Source organism: Anomaloglossus baeobatrachus, chromosome 8 (assembly GCF_048569485.1).
Source record: "Anomaloglossus baeobatrachus isolate aAnoBae1 chromosome 8, aAnoBae1.hap1, whole genome shotgun sequence".
Lineage (NCBI taxonomy): Eukaryota > Metazoa > Chordata > Amphibia > Anura > Aromobatidae > Anomaloglossus > Anomaloglossus baeobatrachus.
In genome coordinates this window covers 193823456-193850759 of record NC_134360.1, presented here as the reverse complement: position 1 = coordinate 193850759, position 27304 = coordinate 193823456, and the positions used below count along the sequence as shown (strand labels likewise).

The 27304-nt window shown below is 50.2% G+C and overlaps 1 protein-coding gene across 1 annotated transcript in view; it reads right to left on the bottom strand.

Moving 5' to 3' along the window:
* The window catches only part of RPL5 (ribosomal protein L5), a 51235-nt gene extending 24707 nt beyond the window's left edge, over positions 1-26528 (bottom strand). Inside the window, exons 1-4 of the mRNA XM_075322336.1 lie at positions 26434-26528; positions 26206-26318; positions 22507-22644; positions 21458-21660 (exon numbers count right to left, since the gene is read on the bottom strand). Coding sequence (XP_075178451.1) covers positions 21458-21660; positions 22507-22644; positions 26206-26241 — 377 coding nt within the window. The 5' untranslated portion in view covers positions 26242-26318; positions 26434-26528. The remainder of the gene's footprint in view (positions 1-21457; positions 21661-22506; positions 22645-26205; positions 26319-26433) is intronic.
* Between the last annotated feature and the right edge of the window lie 776 nt (positions 26529-27304).

Here is a 27304-nt window from a genome sequence, read left to right as displayed (position 1 = left end):
GCGACGAGTATGGCGCGGCTGCAATCGGCTCTGATCTTGCGTAGCACTCTGGGCAAGAGTGCCAGAGGCGGGAATACATACGGGAGCCTGAACCGCGACCAATCTTGGACTAAGGCGTCTGCCGCCAGAGCTTTTTGATCGCGCGACCGCGCTATGAATGCCGTGACCTTGTTGTTGTGGCGGGACGCCATTAGGTCGACGTCCGGCACCCCCCAGCGGCGACAGATTTCCTGAAACACTTCCGGGTGAAGGGACCATTCTCCTGCGTCCATACCCTGGCGACTGAGGAAGTCCGCTTCCCAATTTTCTACGCCTGGGATGTGAACCGCGGATATGGTGGATGCTGTGTCCTCCACCCACGTGAGAATCCGCCTGACTTCCTGGAAGGCTTGCCGACTGCGCGTCCCTCCTTGGTGGTTGATGTAAGCCACCGCTGTGGAGTTGTCCGACTGGACTCGGATTTGCCGTCCTTCCAGCAACTGCTGAAAGGCTAGGAGGGCAAGATACACTGCCCTGAGTTCCAGGACATTGATCTGAAGGGAGGACTCCTGCTGAGTCCATGTCCCCTGAGCCCTGTGGTGGAGAAAAACTGCTCCCCACCCTGATAGACTCGCATCTGTCGTGACTACTGCCCAGGATGGGGGTAGGAAGGATCTTCCCTGAGACAACGAGGTGGGAAGAAGCCACCATTGCAGAGAGTCCCTGGCCGTCTGGGAAAGGGAGACTTTCCTGTCTAGTGACGATGACTTCCCGTCCCATTGGCGGAGAATGTCCCATTGAAGTGGACGCAGATGAAACTGCGCAAAGGGAACTGCCTCCATGGCTGCCACCATCTTCCCTAGGAAATGCATGAGGCGCCTTAAAGAGTGCGACTGGCCTTGAAGGAGAGACTGCACCCCTGTCTGTAGTGACCGCTGCTTGTTCAGCGGAAGCTTCACTATCGCTGATAGAGTATGAAACTCCATGCCAAGGTATGTTAGTGATTGGGTCGGTGACAGATTTGACTTGGCAAAATTGATGATCCACCCGAAAGTCTGGAGAGTATCCAGCGTAATATTCAGGCTGAGTTGGCATGCCTCGAGAGAGGGTGCCTTGACAAGTAGATCGTCCAGATAAGGGATCACCGAGTGTCCCTGAGAGTGCAAGACCGCTACCACTGCCGCCATGACCTTGGTGAAAACCCGTGGGGCTGTCGCCAGACCGAATGGCAGAGCTACGAACTGAAGATGGTCGTCTCCTATCACAAAACGTAGGAAACGTTGGTGCTCCGTAGCAATCGGCACGTGAAGATAGGCATCTTTGATGTCTATTGAGGCAAGGAAGTCTCCTCGAGACATTGAGGCAATGACGGAGCGGAGGGATTCCATCCGGAACCGCCTTGCGTTCACGTGCTTGTTGAGCAGTTTTAGGTCCAGAACAGGACGGAAGGAGCCGTCCTTTTTTGGAACCACAAACAGATGGGAGTAAAAACCTTGCCCTCGTTCCTGAGGGGGGACCGGGATCACCACTCCTTCTGCTCTCAGAGAGTCCACCGCCTGCAGTAGGGCATCTGCTCGGTCGGGGTGTGGGGAGGTTCTGAAGAACCGAGGTGGAGGCCGAGAGTTGAACTCGATTCTGTACCCGCGAGACAAAATGTCTGTTACCCATCGGTCTTTGACCTGTGACAGCCAAATGTCGCAAAAGCGGGAGAGCCTGCCACCGACCGAGGATGCGGAGGGCGGAGGCTGAAAGTCATGAGGTAGCCGCTTTGGAAGCGGTTCCTCCATTTGGTTTTCTGGGGCGTGCGTGAGGCCGCCAGGAATCTGAGTTCCTGTGTTCCTTCTGAGTCCCTTTGGAAGAGGAGAATTGGGCCTTGCCGGAACCCCGAAAGGACCGAAACCTCGACTGCCACCTTTTCTGCTGTGGCTTGCTTGGTCTGGACTGTGGTAAGGAAGAGTCCTTACCCTTGGACTGTTTAATGATTTCAGCCAATGGCTCACCAAACAGTCTGTCTCTAGATAATGGCAAGCTGGTTAAGCATTTTTTGGAACTAGCATCTGCTTTCCAGTCCTTTAACCACAAGGCTCTGCGCAAAACCACCGAGTTGGCGGACGCCATAGAGGTACGTCCTGTAGACTCAAGGACAGCATTGATAGCATAGGTTGCAAACGCAGACATTTGCGAAGTTAGGGACGCCACTTGCGGCACTGCTGGATGCATGATAGCATCCACCTGTGCTAAACCAGCTGAAATAGCTTGGAGTGCCCACACGGCCGCGAATGCTGGAGCAAACGACGCGCCAATAGCTTCATAGACAGATTTCAACCAAAGGTCCATCTGTCTGTCGTTGGCATCTTTAAGTGAAGCGCCATCCTCTACTGCGACTATGGATCTAGCCGCCAGCTTGGAAATTGGTGGATCCACCTTTGGACAGTGGGTCCAGCGTTTGGCCACGTCAGGGGGAAAAGGATAACGGGTATCCTTAGAACGTTTAGAGAAACGCTTGTCTGGATGAGCGTCGTGTTTCTGGATTGATTCTCTGAAGTCAGAGTGGTCCAAAAAAGCACTTAATTTACGCTTGGGATATAGGAAATGGAATTTCTCCTGCTGGGCAGCTGCCTCCTCTGCTGAAGGAGCTGGGGGAGAAATATCCAACAGTCTATTGATGGCCGATATAAGGTCATTAACCATGGCGTCCCCATCAGGGGCATCCAGATTGAGAGGGGTTTCAGGGTTAGAATCCTGTTCCCCGTCCTCAGATTCCTCACAGAGAGACTCTCCTCGCTGAGACCCTGAGCAGTGTGATGACGTCGAGGGTCTTTCCCAGCGAGCTCGCTTAGGGTGACTGGGGCTGTCATCTGAGTCAGAGATTTCAGCCTGTGATGCCTGGGACCCCCTTGAAGTACGGATTAGTTCCAACTGAGGGGGACCTGGGAGCAAGGGCATAGCAGTGTCTATGGCTTGTATAACTGGCCTGGACTGCAAGGTCTCCAGGATTTTTGTCATAGTCACAGACATCTTATCAGCAAAAACTGCAAAGTCTGTCCCTGTCAACGGGGCAGGGTTCACAGGCGGCTCTGCCTGGGCAACTACCACCATAGGCTCTGGCTGACGAAGTGCCACTGGGACTGAACATTGCACACAATGGGAGTCGTTGGAGCCTGCCGGTAGATCAACCCCACATGCAGTACAAGTAATGTACACAGCCCGTGCCTTGGCACCCTTGCGTTTTGCGGATGACATGTTGCTGTCTCCTCAGAGCAATACAGGGTGTCCAGCCAAGAAGCGACCTTACAGTGCAACTATATAATAATTATATATATATATATATATATATATATATATATATATATATATATATATATATATATGGTACCAAGTACACTAATATATCACTGAGGCACTAGTGGGGCCAGCGCTGAAGCGCTGCTTACCGCCCGCTGAAGAGCGGGTGTGTGGTCGCCAGAAATCCCTCCAGTCTGGGTCTCCCAGAGCCTGCTGCCTTTCCCCAGCCAGACCGCACGTGTAATGGCTGCCGGCGTTCTGTGAAGGGAGGGGGGCGGGCCCTGGGCGTGCACAGACAAAGAGCGGGAAGCCTGCGTTCCCCTGTGCCTAGTGAGAGGGCTGGAGCATGTAAATAAGGCTCCAGCCCTCGGCGCTGCCTATTGAGCAGCGTCTCTCCCCTACCCTGAGTGACAGGGTGGGGGCGGGAACGAAACGGCGCTAGGCCGCAGAAACCGGGGACTATAGTTAGAAGCGCCGCCGCCGTAAAAGCGCGGTCGGCGCGAAGTCCCCGGCGCACTACAGGTCGCAGTTGCGCCGCCGCTCCAGGAGCGGTCGGCGCAGTAGTTCCCACCATGAAAACGTCACTCAGCAAAGCTGCAGTGACCTAACCCCAGCGCACAGCGCTACTGTCCCTGGCGCACTACAACACTCAGCAAGTCCTGAGTGTGTCCGTGCGTGCCAGGGACACCGAGTACCTGAAAGATGCAGGGCCATGTCCCTGACTGTACTCGTGCTCCTCATCCAGCAGGTTCTCTGGGTCTGTGGATGGAGCCCGGCCTCAGGGCTTGAAGGCCGGCAAGATCCCACTTCCACAGAGCCCTCCAGGGGATGTGGAAGGAAAACAGCATGTGGGCTCCAGCCTCTGTACCAGCAATAGGTACCTCAACCTTACAAGCACCACCACGGGTGAGAAGGGAGCATGCTGGGGGCCCTATATGGGCCCTCTTTTCTTCCATCCGATATAGTCAGCAGCTACTGCTGACTACAAACAGTGGAGCTATGCGTGGATGTATGACCTCCTTCGCACACAAAGCTTGAAAACTGAGTAAGCCCGTGATCCCACGGGGGGTGTATAGCCAGAAGGGGAGGGGCCTTACACTTTTTAGTGTAATGCTTTGTGTGGCCTCCGGAGGCAGTAGCTATACACCCAATCGTCTGGGTCTCCCAATAGAGCGCCGAAGAAATGTTTTTTTTTCTCAAGAAACTTTGAGACATTCTGGGAGTTGAAGATTCCCGCACCTGCGGGGAAAAAAAACGCACCAAATCCACGGTAAAAACGCATGTGTTTTTACCGTGGATTAGCCGCGAATTTACCGGGACTTCACCGCGGATTTTCCACAGGTTGTTCCTGACACATGCAAGTATAGAAATTCCAGGGGTATTCCGCAGGTAATAATGGACATGCACATTTTCTCAAGAAAGTTTCTTGAGAAAAATCCGCAGCGTGCGCACAGCTATTTTTTTTTTTAACACATAGGTTTTGCTGGGAAATGTCTGCAGAAAGATTTCTAATCTTTCAAGAAATTTCCGCAGCAAATCCACGGGTAAAACGGTCTAGTGCGCACATAGCCTAAATGTGAAGGGAAAGATGCAGGCTCAGCGTACAAACCCGCATCAAAGGCAGGAAAACTAGCAATGATGCACATAGCATGTCATGGGTCGTTAACAGGTTAGAGTCATCCTGGGTGACTGGTGTTCACAAGGCAAGCGCAACATCATTTGGGCGTTGCAAATGTCAGAGGCGCCAGTATTCAAAAGCTGGCAACTTCACAGGGCCCTGCTCCGGCTGCAGTGAAGTACCAGCTTTGATGCAGGACAAGGGTTCTGTGAATCCTTTTGCTCAATTCTAGATCTAGACTTCCTCGGCCACTTAGTTAAAAATTAATCTCATGTTGGCACTAACTTTGCATTGATATATCCACGTGTCATGGTCTGATTCACAAACTGGCCACAGATCTTCCGACCCAAACTCTGCACATGTGAGGAGTCACTGTTCAAGTGGGGAGACCCACACCTGTCCACATGTGATGGTGTGATATTGTGGGTTATGTACCATTTTGTGTGGGTTCATGTTTTGGGTGTGGTCTGTCTATTCGATATATTGTTTGTCCTGCTAAGTCAGGTTATATCCCCTTGAAGTGCTTCTGTCCCTAGGTCTGGGGAGCAGGCCTGGGATCCACCTAAACTCGGTTTACCTGGGGGGGGGGATTAGTTATTCTGGGTGAGACTAAAGCTATGTGCGCACTTTGCGTCGAGTTAGTTGCTGTTCTAAACGCATCCTCTGGCAGAAATTGTTTTTGCCAAAGTTGGTTTTGACCACAAAAACGCGATAAATACGTGTGCGTTTTTACCGCGATTAACATGCTTTTTCATTGCTTAAAGTCAGATGTGGTATCAATACAAAGACACTACTAAATAAAGTTTAAACAAACACTGAAGAAAAAAAAAAAACAAAAAAAAAAACACACGAAAAAATATATTGATTAAAATCATACGCAAAATTAATAAATATAACTTTAATATATATAAGCATAAAGAAGGGAATTTTGTTTACTTACCGTAAATTCCTTTTCTTCTAGCTCCAATTGGGAGACCCAGACAATTGGGTGTATAGCTACTGCCTCCGGAGGCCGCACAAAGTATTACACTAAAAGTGTAAAGCCCCTCCCCTTCTGCGTATACACCCCCCGTGCTTCCACGGGCTCCTCAGTTTTGGTGCAAAAGCAAGAAGGAGGAAAAATATTATAAACTGGTTTAAAGTAAATTCAATCCGAAGGAATATCGGAGAACTGAAACCATTCAACATGAACAACATGTGTACACAAAAAAACAGGGGCGGGTGCTGGGTCTCCCAATTGGAGCTAGAAGAAAAGGAATTTACGGTAAGTAAACAAAATTCCCTTCTTCTTTGTCGCTCCATTGGGAGACCCAGACAATTGGGACGTCCAAAAGCAGTCCCTGGGTGGGTAAATAATACCTCATAATAGAGCCGAAACGGCTCCGTCCTACAGGTGGGCAACCGCCGCCTGAAGGACTCGCCTACCTAGGCTGGCATCCGCCGAAGCATAGGTATGCACCTGATAGTGTTTCGTGAAAGAGTGCAGGCTCGACCAGGTAGCCGCCTGACACACCTGTTGAGCCGTAGCCTGGTGCCTCAAAGCCCAGGACGCACCCACGGCTCTGGTAGAATGGGCCTTCAGCCCTGAGGGAACCGGAAGCCCAGCAGAACGGTAAGCTTCGAGAATTGGTTCCTTGATCCACCGAGCCAGGGTTGATTTGGAAGCCTGTGACCCTTAACGCTGGCCAGCGACAAGGACAAAGAGTGCATCCGAGCGGCGCAGGTGCGCCGTACGAGAAATGTAGTCTGAGTGCTCTCACCAGATCTAACAAGTGCAAATCCTTTTCACATTGGTGAATTGGATGAGGGCAAAGAAGGGAATTTTGTTTACTTACCGTAAATTCCTTTTCTTCTAGCTCCAATTGGGAGACCCAGACAATTGGGTGTATAGCTATTGCCTCTGGAGGCCACACAAAGTATTACACTTAAAAGTGTAAGGCCCCTCCCCTTCTGGCTATACACCCCCAGTGGGATCACTGGCTCACCAGTTTTAGTGCCAAAGCAAGAAGGAGGAAAGCCAATAACTGGTTTAAAGACCAATTCAATCCGAGGAAACATCGGAGAACTGAACCATACCACATGAACAACATGTGTACCCGAAAAAACAGAAAAACCCCGAGAAAACAGGGCGGGTGCTGGGTCTCCCAATTGGAGCTAGAAGAAAAGGAATTTACGGTAAGTAAACAAAATTCCCTTCTTCTTTGTCGCTCCATTGGGAGACCCAGACAATTGGGATGTCCAAAAGCAATCCCTGGGTGGGTAAAAGAATACCTCATGATAGGGCCGTCAAACGGCCCTCTCCTACAGGTGGCCAACCGCCGCCTGAATGACTTATCTACCTAGGCTGGCGTCTGCCGAAGCGTAGGTATGCATCTGATAATGCTTGGTAAAAGTAAGTAGACTCGACCAGGTGGGTGCCTGACACACCTACTGAGCCGTAGCCTGGTGCCGTAATGCCCAGGATGCACCCACGGCTCTGGTAGAATGGGCCTTCGGCCTTGAGAGAACCAGAAGCCCAGTAGAACTGAAGGTTTCAAGAATTGGTTCCTCGAGCCCCCGAGCAAGGGTGGATCTGGAAGCTTGCGACTGTTTACGCCGACCAGCGACAAGGACAAAGAGTGCATCCGGGTGGCGCAGGAGCGCCATGCGGGAAGTAGAACCTGAGTGCTCTCACCAGAACCAACAGATGCAAATCTTTCTGAAATTGATGGACTGGACGAGGACACAAAGAAGGTGAGGTGATATCCTGATTGATATGAAAATGGGATACCACCTTAGGGAGAAATTCCGGAACCGGACGCAGAACTACCCTGTCCTGGTGAAGGACCAGGAAGGGAGTCTGTATGAGAGCGTTGCTAGCTCGGAAACTCTCCTAAGAGACGAGACCGTTACTAGAAGGCCACTTCCCGTGAAAAACGGGAAGGGAGACATCCTTCAAAGGCTCGAAAGGCGGCATCTGGAGAGCAATTAGAACCTTGTTCAGATCTCAGGGCTCTAACGGCCGCTTGTACGGAGTGCTGAGAAGACAAACTCCCCGTAGGAACGTGCGTACCTGAGGAAGTCGTCGTTTCTGAAAAAATACAGATAGCGCTGAGACTTGTCCCTAAAGGGAACTGAGCGACAACCCATTTTCCTACCTAGATTGCAGGAAGGAAGGAAACATAGACGATGCAACCGGCCAGGGAGAAACACCCTGCGCCGAGCACCGAGATAAGAACATCTTCCACGTCCTGTGGTCAATCTTGGCGGACGTTGGTATGCTAGCCTGTCTCATGGTGGCAACCACGTCCTGAGGTAATCCTGACGACACTAGGTTCCAGGACTCAATGCCACACCATCCGGTTGAGGGCCGTAGAATCCAAATGGAAGAATGGCCCTTGAGACAGCCAGTCTGATTGGTCTGGTAGTGCCCCCGGTTAGCCTACCGTGAGGCACCACAGAACCGAGTACCACAACATCCTCGGCCAATTTGTAGCGACGAGGATGGCGCGGCCGCAGTCGGTCTTGATCTAGCGCAGTACTCTGGGCAACAATGCCAGAGGTGGCACCTAAGGTAGCTGGAACTGCGACCAATGCTGAACTAAGGCGTTTGCCGCCAGAGCTCGATGATTGTGAAACCGTGCCATGAAGCTGGCACATTGTTGTTGTGCCGTGACGCCATTAGATCGACGTCCGGCCTCTGTCAGCGGCGCCAGATCTCCTGAAACCCGTCCGGGTGAGGAGACCATACTCTTTCGGCCACACCTCAGCGACTTAGGAAGTCAGCTTCCTAGTTTCCACACTTGGGATGTGAATTGTGGATATGGTGGATGCCGTGTCTTCCACCCACATCAGAACCTGCCGGACTTCCTGGAAGGCTTGCCGGTTGCGCGTTCTTCCTTGGTGGTTGATGTATGCCACCGCTGTGGAGCTGTCCGACTGAAGTCGGATATGCTTGCTTTCCAGCCGCTGTTGGAAGGATTGTAGGGCAAGATACACTGCTCTGTGTTCAAGAACATTGATCTGAAGAGTGGACTCTTGCTGAGTCCACGTACCCTGAGCGCTGTAGTGGAGAAAAACTGCTCCCCACCCTGATAGACTCGCGTCTGTCGTAACTATCGCCCAGGACGGGGATAGGAAGGACCTTCTTTTTGACCAAGAGGTGAGAAGAAGCCACCACCGTAGAGATTCCTTGGCCGCCTGAGAAGAACGACGACTCTGTTGAGGGACGTCGACTCCTCGTCCCATTGGCGGAGAATGTCCCATTGTAGTGGACGCAGTAAAACTGCGCGAAAGGAACTGCCTCCATTGCTACCATCTTACGTAGGAAGTGCATGAGGCGTGTCAATGTGTGCGACTGGTTCTTAAAGAAGAGCTTGCAGCCCGTAGTGAATGCTGTTTGTCTAGCGGCAGCTTCACTATCGCTGAGAGAGTAAGAAACTCTATGCCTAGATATGTTATCGATAGGGTCGGGGTCGGATCTGACTTTAAAAAGTTGATGATCCACCCAAAACTCTAGAGAGTCTCCAGCGCAACGTTCGGGCAGTGTTGGCATGTTTCCTAAGAGAGTGCCTTGACAAGTAGATCGTCTAAATACGGGACCACAGAGTGACCCTGAGAGTGCAGGACTGTGACTACTGCTGCCCTGACCTTGGCGAAGACCAGTTGGACTGTCGCTAGCCGGAAGGTAGAGCTACGAACAGAGGGTGTTCGTCTCCTATAACGAAGCGTAGAAACGCTAGTGCTCTGGATCAATCGGCACGTGTGGATAAGCATCCTTGATGCCTAATGATGCTAGGAAATATCCTTGGGACCTTGAGGCGATGACATGGCGGAGGGATTCCATCCGGAACCGCCTGGTGTCCACGAGCTTGCTGAGCATTTTTAGATCCAGAACGGGACGGAACGGCCCGTTGTTATAGGTACCGCAAAGAATTTGGGGTAAAAACCGTGACCTTGTTCCTGAAGAGGAACGGGGGTCATCACTCTTTCTGCCTATAGAGTGCACCCTGTTTGCAGAAGAGCAGCGGCCCGGCCGGGAGATGGAGAAATTCTGAAGAATCGAGTTGGAGGACGAGAAGTGAGCTCTATCCTGTACCCGTGAGACAGAATGTCTCACACTCAATGGTCATTGACCTATGGCAGCTAAATATCGCCAAGGCGGGAGAGCCTGCTACCGACCGAGGCCGCAAGTCATGAGGAAGCCGCCTTGGAAGCGGGTTTCCGACTGTCGCTTTTTTGGGCGAGACTGAGCCCGCTAAGAATCTTAGCTCCTCTGATCCTTTTGAGTCCACCTTGGACGAGGAAAAATGGGACCTGCCCGAGCCTCGAAAAGGCCGAAAACCCCGACTGCCTCTTGCTCTGTTGGGGTTTGTTGTGTCCGGGCTGAGGAAAGGATGAATCCTTACCCCTGGACTGTTTGATGGTTACATCCAACGCTCACCAAACAGTCGGTCAGCAGAAAAAGGCAACTGGTTAGGCAACCTTTTTTGGAAGCAGAATCTGCCTTCCATTCACTTAACGAGCAGACCAGGCTCTGCTTAAAAACACGGAGTAGCGGAGGCTACCGCCGCACGGTTCGCAGAGTCCAGGACAACCTGAATCGCGTAAGAAACAAATGCAGACATTTGAGAGGTTAAGGATGCCACCTGCGGCACAGATGTACGTGTAACCGTGTCAATCTGTGTAAGACAAGCTGAAATAGCTTGGAGTGCCCCAAGGGAGAGAATGCCGGAGCCAACGGTGCGCCGACAGCCTCATAGATGGCTTTCGACCAGAGATCCATCTGTCTGTCAGTGGCATCTTTGAGTTTGCAGTTCCATCTCCCACTGCAACTATGGATCTAGCTACAAGTCTGGAGATTGGAGGATGCCGCTCGGGACATTGGGTCCAGTCCTTGACCAAGTCAGGGGACAGGGATAGCGTGTATCCTAAGCCGTTTGGAGAAGCGCATATCTGGATAAGCGTGGTGTTCCTGGACTGCCTCTCTGAAGGCAGAGTGGTCCAGAAAAATACGTGAAGCTGACTCCTCCACTGGAGGAGTTGTGAGAAATAACCCACATTCTATAGATGGACGCTATAAGATTATTTACTATGGCGTCACAATCAGGTGTATCCAGATTGAGAGCGGTCTCAGGATCAGAATCCTGAGCCGCTACTTCCGCCTCATTACACAGCGAGTCCTTCTGTTAGGACCCTGATGAAACCGAGGCCGCTCATAGCGAGCCCACTTAGGCTGTCTGGGACTGACGTCCGTGCAGAGCCGTGACTCTGGGATGCGTGTGACATTCCCGGAGCTGTTAGTTATTCACACTGAGGGGGGCCATGGATCAGTGATTCAACAGTGCCCATATTGTGAGAGACATGTCCGGACTGCTAGGCTTCAAGTATCATAGCCATAGTCTCCGAAAAACTGTCAGTAAATACTGCAGACACCGTCCTCATCCCCTGGCCATTAGTGCATACAATGGGAGTCTATGTACCTGCCGGCCGTATAGCCGTACATGCTGTACCAGCTGTATAGAAAAACATGTGGTTCTGCACCTTTGTTTTACACAGAGAATATGCTGATAACTCCTCCGCATAATCCAGGAGGGTATATACAACGTGCGACCAAACAGTGCAATGTATATAGTACAAGCATATCTATAAGTGCACTTCTGCACTAGTGGGGTTAGCACCACAGGTGCTGCTTAACGCCTGTTACAGCGATTGTGTGACTATCAGAATGCCAGGGTCTTCCACACTTGTCTCTGTATCGTACAGAAACTGACACTAATGGCTGCCGGTGTCCTTGTAGAGAAGGAAGCCGTGGGCGTGCCTGAGAAAGTGCGGGAATCCGGATTCATAGTGCACACAGTGAGAGGGGTGGAGTATGCAAAACATACTCCAGCTCTCAGCTCTGCTCTATGCAGCGTCACGCCCCTACCCTGACTGTCAGGGCTGTGGGCGGTAACGAAGGGAGACTAGGCCCAGAAGCCGGGGACTCGAGTTAACAGCGCGGCCGCCGTAAAAGCGCGGGCCCGCGCTGAAGTCCCCGGCGCACCACAAGTGCCAGCCGCGCCGCAGTCCCAGCGGCCGGCGCGACCGCCCTAGAAGTGGCCAGCGTCCCGCCCCTCTCCTGACTGGCAGGTCTGGGGGGCGGGAACGAACTAAAGCAGGCCGCAAAAGCCGGGGACTCGAGTTATCAGCGCGGCCGCCGTAAAAGCGCGGGCCGCGCTGAAGTCCCCGGCGCACTACAAGTGCCAGCCGCGCCGCTGTTCCAGCGGCCGGCGCGCCCGAGTCCTAGACGTGGGCAGCGTCCCCGCCCCTCTCCTGACTGGCAGGTCTGGGGGCGGGGAACGAACGGAAGCAGGCCGCAAAAGCCGGGGACTGTAGTTATCAGCGCGGCCGCCGTAAAAACGCAGGCCGCGCTGAAGTCCCCGGCGCACTACAAGTGCCAGCCGTGCCGCAGTCCCAGCGGCCGGCGCGGCCGAGTCCCATAAGTGTGCCTGCTTCAGCTAAGCTGAATGAGGCTATGGCACAGGCGCCGCAGCGCTGATGTCCCCCGGCGCACTACAACACCCAGCATGCTGCGGTGTGAGCGCCAAATGCACGGGGACACAGAGTACCTTGAGGAAGCAGGGCCATGTCCCTGATGTACTCCGCTCCATCCAGCATCTTCTCCAGGGGCTGTAGATGGAGCACGGTCTCAGTGCCTGGAGACCGGTAAATCCCACTTCACCCAGAGCCCTGTAAAAAGGGATGGGGAAGGAATCAGCATGTGGGCTCCTGCCGCCGTACCCGCAATGGGTACCTCAACCTTACAAACACCTCCGACATACAGTGGGGGTGAGAAGGGAGCATGCTGGGGACACTATATGTGTCCTCTTTTCTTCCATCCGACATAGTCAGCAGCTGCTGCTGACTAAAAAGTGGAGCTATGCGTGGATGTGTTGCCTCCTTCGCACAAAGCACAAAACTGGTGAGCCAGTGATCCCACTGGGGGTGTATAGCCAGAAGGGGAGGGGCCTTACACTTTTAAGTGTAATACTTTGTGTGGCCTCCAGAGGCAATAGCTATACACCCAATTGTCTGGGTCTCCCAATGGAGCGACAAAGAAAAGAGGGTAAGAGATATCCTGATTGAGATGAAAAGGGGATACCACCTTAGGTAAAAATTCCGGAACCGGACGCAGAACCACCTTGTCCTGGTGAAACACCAGGAAAGGGGCTTTGCATGACAATGCTGCTAGCTCAGACACTCTCCGAAGTGAAGTGACTGCTACTAGGAAAACCACTTTCTGCGAAAGGCGTGCGAGAGAAATATCCCTCATTGGCCCGAACGGTGGTTTCTGAAGAACCATCAGCACCCTGTTCAGATCCCAGGGTTCCAACGGACGTTTGTAAGGAGGGGCGATGTGACAAACCCCCTGCAGGAACGTGCGTACCTGTGGAAGTCTGGCCCAAGCGCTTCTGAAAGAAACACAGAGCGCAGAGACTTGTCCCTTAAGGGAGCCAAGCGACAAACCCTTTTCCAATCCGGACTGAAGAAAGGACAGAAAAGTGGGCAAGGCAAATGGCCAGGGAGAAAAACCCTGATCAGAGCACCATGACAGGAATATTTTCCACGTCCTGTGGTAGATCTTGGCGGACGTTGGTTTCCTAGCCTGTCTCATAGTGGCAATGACCTCTTGAGATAACCCTGAAGACGCTAGGGATCCAGGACTCAATGGCCACACAGTCAGGTTGAGGGCCGCAGAATTCAGATGGAAAAACGGCCCTTGAGACAGCAAGTCTGGTCGGTCTGGTAGTGCCCACGGTTGGCCCACCGTGAGATGCCACAGATCCGGGTACCACGACCTCCTCGGCCAGTCTGGAGCGACGAGTATGGCGCGGCGGCAGTCGGCCCTGATCTTGCGTAACACTCTGGGCAACAGTGCCAGAGGAGGAAACACATAAGGGAGTTGAAACTGCGACCAATCCTGAACTAAGGCGTCTGCCGCCAGAGCTCTGTGATCTTGAGACCGTGCCATGAATGTTGGGACCTTGTTGTTGTGCCGGGACGCCATTAGGTCGACGTCTGGCATCCCCCAGCGGCAACAGATCTCCTGAAACACGTCCGGGTGAAGGGACCATTCCCCTGCGTCCATGCCCTGGCGACTGAGAAAGTCTGCTTCCCAGTTTTCTACGCCCGGGATGTGAACTGCGGATATGGTGGAGGCCGTGGCTTCCACCCACATCAGAATCCGCCGGACTTCCTGGAAGGCTTGCCGACTGCGTGTTCCCCCCTTGGTGGTTGATGTATGCCACCGCTGTGGAGTTGTCCGACTGAATTCGGATCTGCTTGCCTTCCAGCCACTGCTGGAACGCTTTTAGGGCTAGATACACTGCCCTGATCTCCAGAACATTGATCTGAAGTGAGGACTCTTGCCGAGTCCACGTACCCTGAGCCCTGTGGTGGAGAAAAACTGCTCCCAACCCTGTCAGACTCGCGTCCGTCGTGACACCGCCCAGGATGGGGGTAGGAAGGATTTCCCCTTCGATAATGAAGTGGGATGAAGCCACCACCGAAGGGAAGCTTTGGTTGCCTGAGAGAGGGAGACGTTCCTGTCGAGGGACCTCGGCTTCCTGTCCCATTTGCGTAGGATGTCCCATTGAAGAGGACGCAGGTGAAACTGCGCGAACGGGACTGCCTCCATTGCTGCCACCATCTTCCCCAGGAAGTGCATGAGGCGCCTCAAGGGGTGTGATTGACCTTGAAGGAGAGATTGCACCCCCGTCTGCAGTGAGCGCTGCTTGTTCAGCGGAAGCTTCACTATCGCTGAGAGGGTATGAAACTCCATGCCAAGATATGCCAGCGATTGGGGCCGGTGTCTGATTTGACTTTGGAAAATTGATGATCCACCCGAAACTCTGGAGAGTCTCCAGAGTCGCGGTGAGGCTGTGCTGGCATGCCTCTTGAGAGGGAGCCTTGACCAGCAGATCGACTAAGTAAGGGATCATCGAGTGACCCTGAGAGTGGAGGACCGCAACTACTGCAGCCATGGCCTTGGTGAAAACCCGTGGGGCTGTCGCCAGGCCGAACGGCAGTGCCACGAACTGCAGGTGTTCGTCTCCTATGGCGAAGCGCAAGAAGCGCTGATGCTCTGGAGCAATCGGTACGTGGAGATAAGCATCTTTGATATCGATCGATGCAAGGAAATCTCCTTGGGACATTGAGGCGATGACGGAGCGGAGGGATTCCATCCGGAACCGCCTGGTCTTTACGTGTTTGTTGAGCAGTTTTAGGTCCAGGACAGGACGGAAAGACCCGTCCTTCTTTGGAACCACAAACAGGTTGGAGTAAAAACCGTGACCCTGTTGCTGAAGAGGAACAGGGATCACCACTCCTTCTGTCTTCAGAGTGCCCAGCGCCTGCAGAAGAGCATCGGCTCGCTCGGGAGGCGGAGATGTTCTGAAAAATCGAGTCGGAGGACGAGAGCCGAACTCTATCCTGTAACCGTGAGACAGAATGTCTCTGACTTAAACCGCCCTGGATCGGAGTTCCTCTGATCCTTCTGAGGCCTTTTGTACGAGGAGAATTGGGACCTGCCCGCACCCCGAAAGGACCGAAACCTCGACTGTCCCCTCCTCTGTTGGGGTAATTTTGGTTTGGCCTGGGGTAAGGATGTTTCCTTTCCCATGGATTGTTTGATGATTTCATCCAGCCTCTCACCAAACAAACGGTCGCCAGAAAATGGCAAACCGGTTAAGCACTTTTTTGGAAGCCGAATCTGCCTTCCATTCCCGTAGCCACAAGGCTCTGCGTATTGCCACCGAATTGTCGGCTGCAACCGCCGTAGGCTCGCCGAGTCCAGGACAGCATTAATAGCGTAGAACGCAAATGCTGACGTTTGAGAAGTTATGGACGTCACTTGCGGCGTAGACGTACGTGTGAGTGCGTCAATTTGCGCTTGACCCGCTGCAATAGCTTGGAGTGCCCATACGGCTGCGAATGCTGGAGCAAGAGACGCGCCGATAGCTTCATAGATGGATTTCAACCAGAGCTCCATCTGTCTGTCAGTGGCATCCTTGAGCGAAGCTCCATCTTCAACTGCAACTATGGATCTAGCCGCCAGTCTGGAGACAGGAGGATCCCCTTAGGACACTGAGTCCAGCCCTTGACAACCTCGGGGGGGGAAGGGATAACGTGTGTCCTTAATGCGCTTGGAAAAAACGCTTATCTGGACAAACTCGGTGTTTCTGGACTGTCCCTCTGAAGTCGGAGTGATCCAGAAACATACTCGTTGTACGCTTGGGGAACCTGAAATGGAATTTCTCCTGCTGAGAGGCTGACTCCTCCACTGGAGGAGCCGAGGGAGAAAAATCCAACATTTGATGTATGGACGCGATAAGATCATTCACTATGGCGTCACCATCAGGAGTATCAAGGTTGAGAGCGGCTTCAGGATCAGAATCCTGATCAGCTACCTCCGCTGCATCATACAGAGAGTCCTCCTTCTGAGACCCTGAACAATGTGATGAGGTCGAGGGGATTTCCCAGCGAGCTCGCTTAGGCGGTCTGGGGCTGCGGTCCGTGTCAGAGACCTCACCCTGGGATCTATGAGACACCCCGGGGGAACATTGTTGTTTCAACTGAGGGGAACCAGGGGGCAATGATTCCACAGTGCCCATGGTCTGAGATACCGGTCTGGACTGCAAAGCTTCTAGAATCTTAGCTATAGTCTCAGAAAGTCTGTCAGTAAAAACTGCAAACTCCGTCCCTGTCACCTGGACAGTGTTAGCTGGTGGTTCCCCCTGGGCCCCCCTTAGCAGAGGCTCTGGCTGAGCAAGTGCCTCTTGTGGGTGCCATGCTGTTGTCTCCCCTGAGCAACACAATAGGGTATATAGCCAGAAATCCACCGTGCACCATACAGTGTAAAGTATAGCCTATAAACATATAATCTATAATTACACTTCTGCACAAGTGGGGCCAGCACCTCAGGTGCTGATTACCGCCCGCTTAAAGCGGTTGTGTGGCCACCAGCATCCCAGCCTGGGTCCCCCAGAGCTTGTCTCCCCTCTGCAGCGTCAGGGGAGCTGACAGGAATGGCTGCCGGCGTCCTGAGGAGAGGAGGGGGCCGTGGGCGTGACACAGAAAGTGCGGGAACTGGTGCCCCACTGTGCAGAGTGAGGGGGGTGGAGTATGCAAAGCATGCTCCAGCCCTCAGTGCTGCCGTCCTGTACAGCGTCCCGCCCTTCACCTGACTGGCAGGCCTGGGGGCGGGAAGAAAAAGAGACTAGGCCGCAAAAGCCGGGGACTCGAGTTATAAGCGCGGCCGCCGTATAAGCGCGGTCGGCGCGGAAGTCCCCGGCGCACTAACAGTCCCAGCCGCGCCGCAGTGATAACAATGGCAGCGGCGGTCAGCGCGGCAGTCCCCATACACTAACACACTCAGCGACGCTGCAGTGTGTAATGGCACAAACGCAGTCAGCGCCGCGGTCCCCGGTGCACTAGCACACCCAGCAATGCTGGAGTGTTGCTGTGCACGGTCCCCACGGGGACACAGAGTACCTCAACGTAGCAGGGCCATGTCCCTGAACAATACTCGGCTCCTATCCAGCAGAGTCCTCAGGAGCTGTGGATGGAGCACGGTCTCATGTGCCTGGAGACCGATAGGATCCCACTTCACCCAGAGCCCTAAGGGGGATGGGGAAGGAAAACAGCATGTGGGCTCCAGCCTCCGTACCCGCAATGGATACCTCAACCTTAACAACACCGCCGACAAGAGTGGGGTGAGAAGGGAGCATGCTGGGGGCCCTGTTATGGGCCCTCTTTTCTTCCATCCGACATAGTCAGCAGCTGCTGCTGACTAAGCTGTGGAGCTATGCGTGCATGTCTGCCTCCTTCGCACAAAGCATAAAAACTGAGGAGCCTGTGGGAGCACGGGGGGTGTATACGCAGAAGGGGAGGGGGCTTTACACTTTTAGTGTAATACTTTGTGCGGCCTCCGGAGGCATAGCCTATACACCCAATTGTCTGGGTCTCCCAATGGAGCGACAAAGAAACATTAAATTATGGTATTTCATTAATTTGTCGGACTGTGTGTAAAGGGACATATTTTAAATATGAAGGACTGGAGAAAACGGGTTTATTGCCGCGCTAAAAACCACGAGCATGTATAAGTCAAATTATTCTCTTTATTTAGATCATTCCTACGCGTTTCCGAGGCTCATCTGCCTCCTTCATCAGGGAAAAAGAATCTTACAGACAGAGAGGATTTATCCTTATGAAGCAGCAAACAGAGAAAAAAAAAAAAAAAAAAAAAAATTGTGAAAGCAACCAATCATGACATCATCATTACATCTGTTCCTGAGCGATGACTCATTGCCTCATGGAATAAGGCTGTCATAACATATACAACACAAGTTTCAAAAAAATTTTTTCGCATAAGAGGCAATAAACAATAATAAAGGACAAAGAGAAAATGAATAAAAATGAACAAAAAATTCTTATTTGAATATGCGCTTGTCTGTGTTTCATTTTTAGAAACACATAATACATGTACACTCAAAGACCATTTTTCTAAAAATGAAACACAGACAAGCGCATATTCAAATAAGAATTTTTTGTTCATTTTTATTCATTTTCTCTTTGTCCTTTATTATTGTTTATTGCCTCTTATGCGAAAAAAAATTTTTGAAACTTGTGTTGTATATGTTATGACATAGCCTTATTCCATGAGGCAATGAGTCATCGCTCAGGAACAGATGTAATGATGATGTCATGATTGGTTGCTTTCACAATTTTTTTTTTTTTTTTTTTTTCTCTGTTTGCTGCTTCATAAGGATAAATCCTCTCTGTCTGTAAGATTCTTTTTCCCTGATGAAGGAGGCAGATGAGCCTCGGAAACGCGTAGGAATGATCTAAATAAAGAGAATAATTTGACTTATACATGCTCGTGGTTTTTAGCGCGGCAATAAACCCGTTTTCTCCAGTCCTTCATATTTAAAATCTGCTCTATAACGGGGCCGCTGCAGAACCACCCAAGCGCTCATCCATGCTAACAAAGGGGTTGTGACTGGCACAACCCGGCCAGGTGAGTGCACTGTTTTTATCCTCTTTCACTCTGTAAACCGGGTAAAACCCTATTGCGCCTTTCTTGTCTCCCCCATTACAGCACTGTAAAGGGACATATTATTCCAATATTATAAAGTCAAAAACGCATGCGTTTATTTTGTCCAAAAAGCATGTTTTCTGCAGCATGTAAAACGCTGGAATTTTGATTGTGTGTGCGCGTTTTGACATTTCCCATTGCCTCCAATGATAGCAAAACGCTGCCCAAATGGCAAACACAATTGACATGCTGCTTCTTTAAACGGAGTTTTTGGCCAAAAATATGCAAATTAAACGCAGCGTTTTGAACTGTAATGCGCACAAGAAATCTTTATTTCCCATAGGCATTGCTGGAAAATAAAGACGCATGCCTTTTGGCATTAAAAACTGCAGTTCAAAACGCTGCAGAAACGCAGGTAAAAAAAAACAAAAAAAAACGCAAAGTGCGCACATAGCCTTAGAAGAGAGCAGAAGCAGGATTGAACCTCTGAGGGAAAAGCTGCAGCTCCCCAGAGACCTGGACACTTATTGCCTTACTGGACTATATTTGTGTTTCTGGACTATTTTTTACCCTCTGAATGGTGGATTATGTTATGGACAGTTTGATTTGCATGGAATAAATGTTTTTTGGACTCTTCATCCATCTCTCGCTCTGTTGATTATGTGACATGGGAAAAAGACCCAGTCACACCACCGATCGCAGTTTATACTCGGGATTGTGACAGTTGTGTGAATGCGGCAGAAGGGTCATGTCCTCTGTAGGATTCAAGTATCCAGATGCTCCCTTCCATTTATACAGAACAAGTGCTTGTCCCCATTCATTACATGTCATCTTTGTACCATAAGGCTATGTGCCCACGGGGACAGCGTCCTGCGGATATATCCGCAGGTGCTCCCAGGAAACAGCACCACAACTTTTGTCTGTTTCCATGCTGCGGAATGTCCTGCAGATATGGTGCGGGCATTCTGCTTTGAGGATACAGTACCATGGCTTTGGCACTGCATCCTCAATGCAGAACAAGTGCTGCAGTGATCGGGGGAGTTCATACTTACCTCCATCACGCAGCACCTCGCTTTCCGGCAGCCGGGTCACTCTCAGCGTCTGCAGGAGAAGGTGGGCGGGCCTGAACTAGCTCCGGCTGTCACATGACCGGAGCTTGTGCAGGCTCCGCCCACTTCCTTCCTGTACCTGGATTCACCGCGCTCCTGTGCACCGGACGGAGAAAGTGACTCGGGTGAGGCAGATAAGTATATGGGACCCTGCGGAGAAATCCGCAACAATAATGGACATGCTGCAGATTTTTCCGCACGAAAATCCGCACGATTTCCGCTGCGGAAAAATCCGCAGCGTGGGCACAGCATTTCCCAAATGCAATAGAAATAGCTGGGGAGTAGCTGTGCTGCAGATTTCTGGAAAATCCGCGCATTTTCCGCAGCGTGGGCACATAGCCTAAAGGTCTAAGAGTAATTGTGAATAATAAAACAGTGCCAACCAGCAAGAGTTAGGTTTAAAGTCAGCTCCAAGCTTGCCCTTGATTCATTTGCCGAACAGGCATTTAAAGGGTATATCCAGGACTTGGACCCATTAGTGACCACCAATGACTTAAAACTGACCTGAGATAAGTGACCAGCCTCCCCCAACAGGTGAAAATACAGCTATTAGCTGTACATTGTAGCTGACAACCTACTGTATCAGACATCATTGGAGTTGGCACTGACCATTGCCATCAAACCCTTTAGATGCTGCTGTTAAGGACTATGGCATCTAGATGGTTAAACAGAGTGGGGGCTCCTCGAACACCATTTTCATCACAAGAGCATGATTGTGTGGTCCTGATAACGTCCTCAGAGTCTGCCCGCTATAGTAAGGTGTTCAGGACGTTACCTACATTTAGGTGGTAAAAATAATTTTGTCATGCCACTTTGCAACAAACTGCTGAAAAGTAGCAGAAGGGTTAATAAACGTCCGGACAGCAGTTTTTAATATGTTGAGGGGTGCAGTTTCGAATGTATAGGTCCCCCAAAGTCACTTAAAAACTGACTAGGCCCCAAAAATAAAAAAGGTTTTTGAAATTTTCTTGCAAAAATGAAACAACTATTGCAACAAAACATTACGGCGCCGGGAACAGGCAGGTTGGTGCAGGTAGTAGCAGCAGCGCTCGCTTCTTGTTGATTAACTCTTTTGGTCCAAAGACAAAGAGAAGGAACCTGGCACTGATTGGAAGCAGCCTCACGTGAGGCCCCAGCACCACGAGCCGCAGCAACGGCACCATGCCGAATCAGAAAGGCTTGTCCTATTAGTGGACAACCCCTTTAAAATAAAAATAGCAACTTTTTTTGTTTTAATACAAATTAAAAGTGCAAAAATGCAACATTTGAACATCAACTAATAGCACTGATTACATGCAAGAGAATCACAAAAACTCACAGGTTTCTAGACAGTCTCCTGCAACCTTGTGTCTGCCATCACACTCGGCCAAAAGATGCCAGAGTCCACATTAGGAGCTCTGTGCGGCTTACCTGTGGGGAATGGAGAGGCCGCCATCAACAGCTCCCTTCAGAGCGCCAAAGACTTTGTTTCCGGTGGTGGTTCTGGTCAGCCCGGCATCCAGGTAACAGGTGAAGGCACCAGGTTGTCCATCGATGCTTTCCACATTGTACTCATCACCAGTAACGTCCACTTGGCCTTCGTAAACTTTGTCAAGGCCGAACTTGTTCAAAAGCTGCGATGAAGGTAGTCCCCATTAGTACAGAATAGCTATCCCGCTCCTATTCTCACAAGATACACACGCCTGAGGAACGGCGGCAACATGAACGCAACGTCATAAGACCAAAACCACATTTCTGATCAGTTCTACCATACAAGAATACTCAACTGCTGGACCTTAAGAATTAAAAAAAAAAAAAAAAGTTCTGACATTTTAGACTAAGAATCTGTGTGCTGGAACCTTTACCACTAGATTAACGGAACCCATTCACACCTACCAGAGATCCCCCCACCCCAAGATCTTGCATAAGTGATTATACAACCCACATGACATTGGGTCGGCATAGGCTCTAAAATCTGGCAGCAAATCTTTCATTAATAGCTTTAACAACCTGTGCTAAGGCCAGGTGACTTATTGTTGCAACCACAATGATCTTGAGAATCAGGGGGTGGGTGGGGGCGGTCTTCTACTTGCGTGAACTATCAGACTGATAGGATAGCTCAACTCTGCAGTCTCAGTCAGTCCCATATGTTTCAACTATAGTAGCAGTATAAAGGGCTTAACCACAGCGGCATCCAAACAGGGGACACGGGGTCACAGTAGAAGAGCCAGAGGTGGTCTCCCAGCAAACCCTCACCTATCGTGTAAACAGGTGATAAGGGAGTATGTGAAAACAAGTTTGACTTTGGGTTACGACTCAAGTTTAAAATGGGTCAAACCCAGCATCTGGCGACTATATTGTCCCTCTGACCTCAGGCTGGACAATGTAAGCAGAAGCAATAAAACAGGTAGTGAATTCCTGCAGAGGAGCTCTTCTCGGAGATACAAGGGTGGGAGACAGCTGTACAGGAGTAGACCTACCCTGCGGGCCAGCAGCAGACCCGTGCAGTAAGCTGCAGCGTAGTTTGACAGCCCGACCTTCACACCGTATTTAGGAAGCTCATGTGCGTATGCTGCGCACACAATTGTGTCCCCTTCGATCTTGGCGTAGGCAATCTGCAAGAGGAGGGAATAAAAAAAAAAAAAAAATTATAATATCTATCTATCTATCTATATATATATACATACACACACATACAAATCATGGTCAAGTAGAGAAGTGTTCAATGTGCATCTGCCAAGTTTGTAAAGAAAATCATGCAGGTGTATAAGTGGCCGGAGTAACCAAGGCAAGCCCCAGCCACAAAACTGAGAACTAAATAGTAGATGCTTACCATCCAAGTGTTTTGGTAATGTGCACAGGGCTAGATATAGTTTGACTTCAAAATATCATTTTTGGGTTATCAATTCAATGCAGGTTTCTGTACATCTAATGCAATTATATCCTGCCTAGATAAGACACTGCTCCCTCTGCCAGCCGCAGCACACAACAGATCACCACCCAAGGCCACTTCAGGTAAACATATTTCACACATCACATTGGAGACAATGTATAGATAGGCCATGGGTTTCCTGAGCAGAACTTACAGCACCAGAGACATTTCATGTATTCACTATACAGCACCTTAATTCCACAGCGCCTTACAGACGTGATTCACACTGTCCCCATTGGGAGTCAATCTACATTCCCTATCAGTATGCAGAGAATGGTAGGAAACCGAAGAACCCGGAGGAAACCCAGGCAAACACGGGGAGAACATACAAACTCCTGAGATAATACATTGGACTTGGTGCAACAATGTTGGGCCAACCATAAAGGTGGCATCTATAGACAGCAGGTGGCATTTAAATGGCCCCCCAAAGTACTACCAGGCAATTGTTGATAAAAAAAAGGGAAAAAAATGGGCCCAGCACCAATAACCAATTTCAAAAAAAAATAAATGAAAAAAAAAAATCTTTAATTGAACAGTTTAAGAGGGGGGGGGGGTGGAATTCCATAAGATACAAAGATGGGCATGATATTTGACGCGTTTCGGACCTTATTAAAAACAAGAGTCCTTAATCATGTGTTCTGATAAGGACTCATTTTTAATTATTCCCATTTAATTATTCTATTTTTGCGTAGATTCACCATCTTGATCGTAGGTTATTGCATTTTATTGCAATGTTGCGGCGAAAAACAAAAAAACAAAAAAAAAAACCTCCCAAAACTTATTTGGGAGTTTGGATTTTTTTCTAACATGCACTGATCAACTGACTTCATATTTCGATATTTCAGGCATTTCTAAACACAGACCAAAATAGGTGTATTTTTATGGTTTTATTGTCAATGGGGCAAAAAAAGGGGGTGATTTGAACCTTTAGGCTTTTTTTTTTTATTTATTATTTTTGTATGTTTAAAACTTTTTATTTATTCATTTTACTAGTCCCCCTAGGGGACCGTATAATTACACTGTCCAATCGCTTCTCAGCATTGCTCTGATCAGGAGAAATGCTGTGTAAGGCTATGTGCGCACGTTGCGTATTTGCATGCAGCTACGCTGCGATCTGCACCGCAGCATAACTGCACGCGTCCTGTGTCCCCTGCATAATCTATGAAGATTATGCAGGGGCCGTGCGCACGTGGCGTATTAGAGCGCAGCGCTTCGGCTGCTGCCCGAAGCCGCGCGTTCTAAGAAGTGACGTCACTTCTTCCGTGCGCTCTGCATGCATCCCCCGCTCTGTCTATGGGAGGGGCTGCACTCAGCGCATGGAACCTGCTTTTTTTTCATTACGGACTCTTTCTGCAGTGATTTGAAGCGCACGTGTGCTGTTCAAATCACTGCAGAAATTTCTGCAGGGACAGGAAGCGAGTTATGGCAAGCAATAGGGTTCATCTGACCCTGCGCTGCCAAGACGACTCATTGGAGCCCTGTGATCGTGTCACGGGAACGGTGTGATCCCCACTGGAGCGCATTAGACGGCACTGTGAGCTTGGAAACGCGAGCCAAGGTATTAAAAAGGCACAGGTAGATCGGATCCTCACATGTCTGCTGATCAGTAGATATGCGAGAGGATTACCATGGGCTCACCACTGGAGCTCGCGGTAACGGAACAGACACGGCTAAGGATGTACCAGTACGTCCTTAGTCAAAAAGGGATTAAATATTCATATTAGTGAATAGCATTATACAGGGCTGGTTAGATCAGGATTTGGGGCATACAAGTGTCAATGCTGTTGGATACAGGGGACCCAACATGTTCCCTTTAAGGCTGGTTTCAAAAGATCCGGCGTTCACCTTTCGAGTACAACCCAAATTAAACAGCCTCAAATCTGCCTATGAGCTGTTCCCTTTGGGGTCAGGAGAACAGTTCATATATTGCTGTACATACACAGACCAGACCTTGTTAATATAAAAGAAACTCCATTGAGCTTTATTACAGTTCTATTTCATGCCTTTTGTAGCAGCACACTGATTATATCAGCCATAGTTTTGGCCTCCATCTGCTGATGCAACCCTTTGAGTACACATGTCAGTGCTAGAACATTTACAGATTGGCAGAAAAGGTTTCAAGTGGCAGTGCCATAGACTATGTAGCAGCAAGGCGCCTGACTGACCAGTCCACCACCCATTCTAATTTCTAACCCTAGTCTTGCCGTGTAATTGGGATCAGACGGGGGCACCGATGACTGCCCACCACTGCTGTATCATTTATTAAAGGGAACCTGTCACCACTTTTTTGGCCTATAAGCTGCGGCCACCACCACCGGGCTCTTATATACAGCATTCTAACACGCTGTATATAAGAGCCCAGGTCGCTGTGAGAAAATAAACACTTTAGAATACTTACCTAACGGTCACGCGGTGGGCCATATGGGCGTCTCCGTTCTCCGATGCCAGCTATTTCGGCCATCTTCCATCCTCTTTCTGAAGCCTGGGTGCATGATGCAGCTACGTCATACACACTCGCCGGTCCTGCGCAGGCGCACTACAATACTTTGATCTGCCCTGCTCAGGACCTGAATGCCAGCGAGTGTGGATGACGTCAGAACCCGTCATGCACTGGAGCTAGAGAAGAACAAAGATGGCCGAAAGAGGCGGCGCCGGGCACTGGAAACGCCCATATGGCCAACCGCAGCGACCGTTAGGTAAGTATTATAAAGTGTTTGTTCTCACAGTGGCTTGGGCTCTTATATACAGCATGTTAGAATGCTGTATACAAGAGCCCGGTGGTGGTGGCCGCAGCTTATACGCCAAATAGTGGTGACAGGTTCCCTTTAACTGTCCAGAAGACAGGTGATAAATGCTTATGTCTAGATTAGCCCTATAAATACCGCCAATATACAGCCTACACATGGGGTGACAGATCAGGGCACATATAGCTATAGAAGGTGGGAAAGGCTTAGCCCTACCACAGCCTGATGCAGGTAAGAACGCGGCTTCTTGCAATATTGCACATAAGAATAGTGATACTACAGCAAAGAGCAGCTGAAGCTTACACATGAGCCTCTGCTTAGCTCTGCAATTGGGTTTACAAAGTTTCCCATGTTATTATTGGGCCGCCAGTCACTCAGGATCTCACCTTGGAGAAAAATCCTGCAACCCAGGGAAGAACGGAGCAGGACACGTCACAGCTAGTATACATCTTACACTCCAAGCCATAAGGACGTATCCAGGAGCAAACCGCTAGTACGTACCTGCAGATGATGTCTCTGTTGGTGACACGCACAATCATCCTGTACTTAGGGGTGTTGTACTTGTTCTTGTCCTGGACGACCAGTCTCTTACGGGCATAGTAGTCGGTTTTGCCCTCTGCAGAGGAAAAAATATAAATATTAATCCGCAATTTCTAAAATGTTGGAAACACTAAAAAAAAACAAACAAAAAAAAAAACAAAAACAAAACACCCCACAGGCCGGACACTCACCTCTCCTTCTGCGGAACTTGACCTGGTAGCGCTTGAAGTAGGCCTTGTTCTTCACAACTTTCACGAACCCCTAGAAAGTTCATGGAGAAGTTACAGAAATCATCTTACACTAAAGGGAAGAATCCATTAGAGTTCTCATGTTACTATTTGCTTAGGATCTGTCACCGAAAAACTCAAGAGGCAAATCCACAACGTGTAGTCACCATTAAGGGGCTCCCCTATAGAAGAGAAGAAACTAAGCTAAGCCTTCTGATCTCTGCAGGTCTGGATGACTATCTTAAGTGTATGGGGGCATGGGGAAGGGACTGGACCATTTCAATGCCCAATACTTATATCACAGGCAGCATCCATCACCCAGTGCTCAATAGTAAACTATGGCCTGGTATAGCTTATTAAAGGGGATGTCCACTACACTGCCAACTTAGTCTTAAAGGGAAACCTGTCATCAGAAATTTTGCTTTAAACCTAAATGTTTCCCCCTCTGCAGCTCCTGGGGCTGCATTCTAGCAAGGTTCCTGTTTTTTGCTCCTTTTAGACAAATATAATACTTTATAAAGGTGTACCTTTTGGGATGCTAATTTTCTAAATCGTCCATGGGGGCGGGCTCTCTGGTGTCCCGTTATGTCCATCCTGCCGATTTACGACGTCCCCCAACGAGATTATCAGCGGCGCTGTGATTATCATTGCAAGTGCCGACCCATAATCTAGTGCACGCGCTTTCCTCTCTGCCTCCAGCGTTCTGCGCAAGCGCTGGCGCGTAACCGCTGGTGTCCTGCTCCGATCCTCCCCTCTATTTCCTGTTACAGGGAAAGATGGGAAAGAGGGGACGTGCGGTCATCTGGCCAGCGCTTGCGCAGAACGCTGAGGCAGA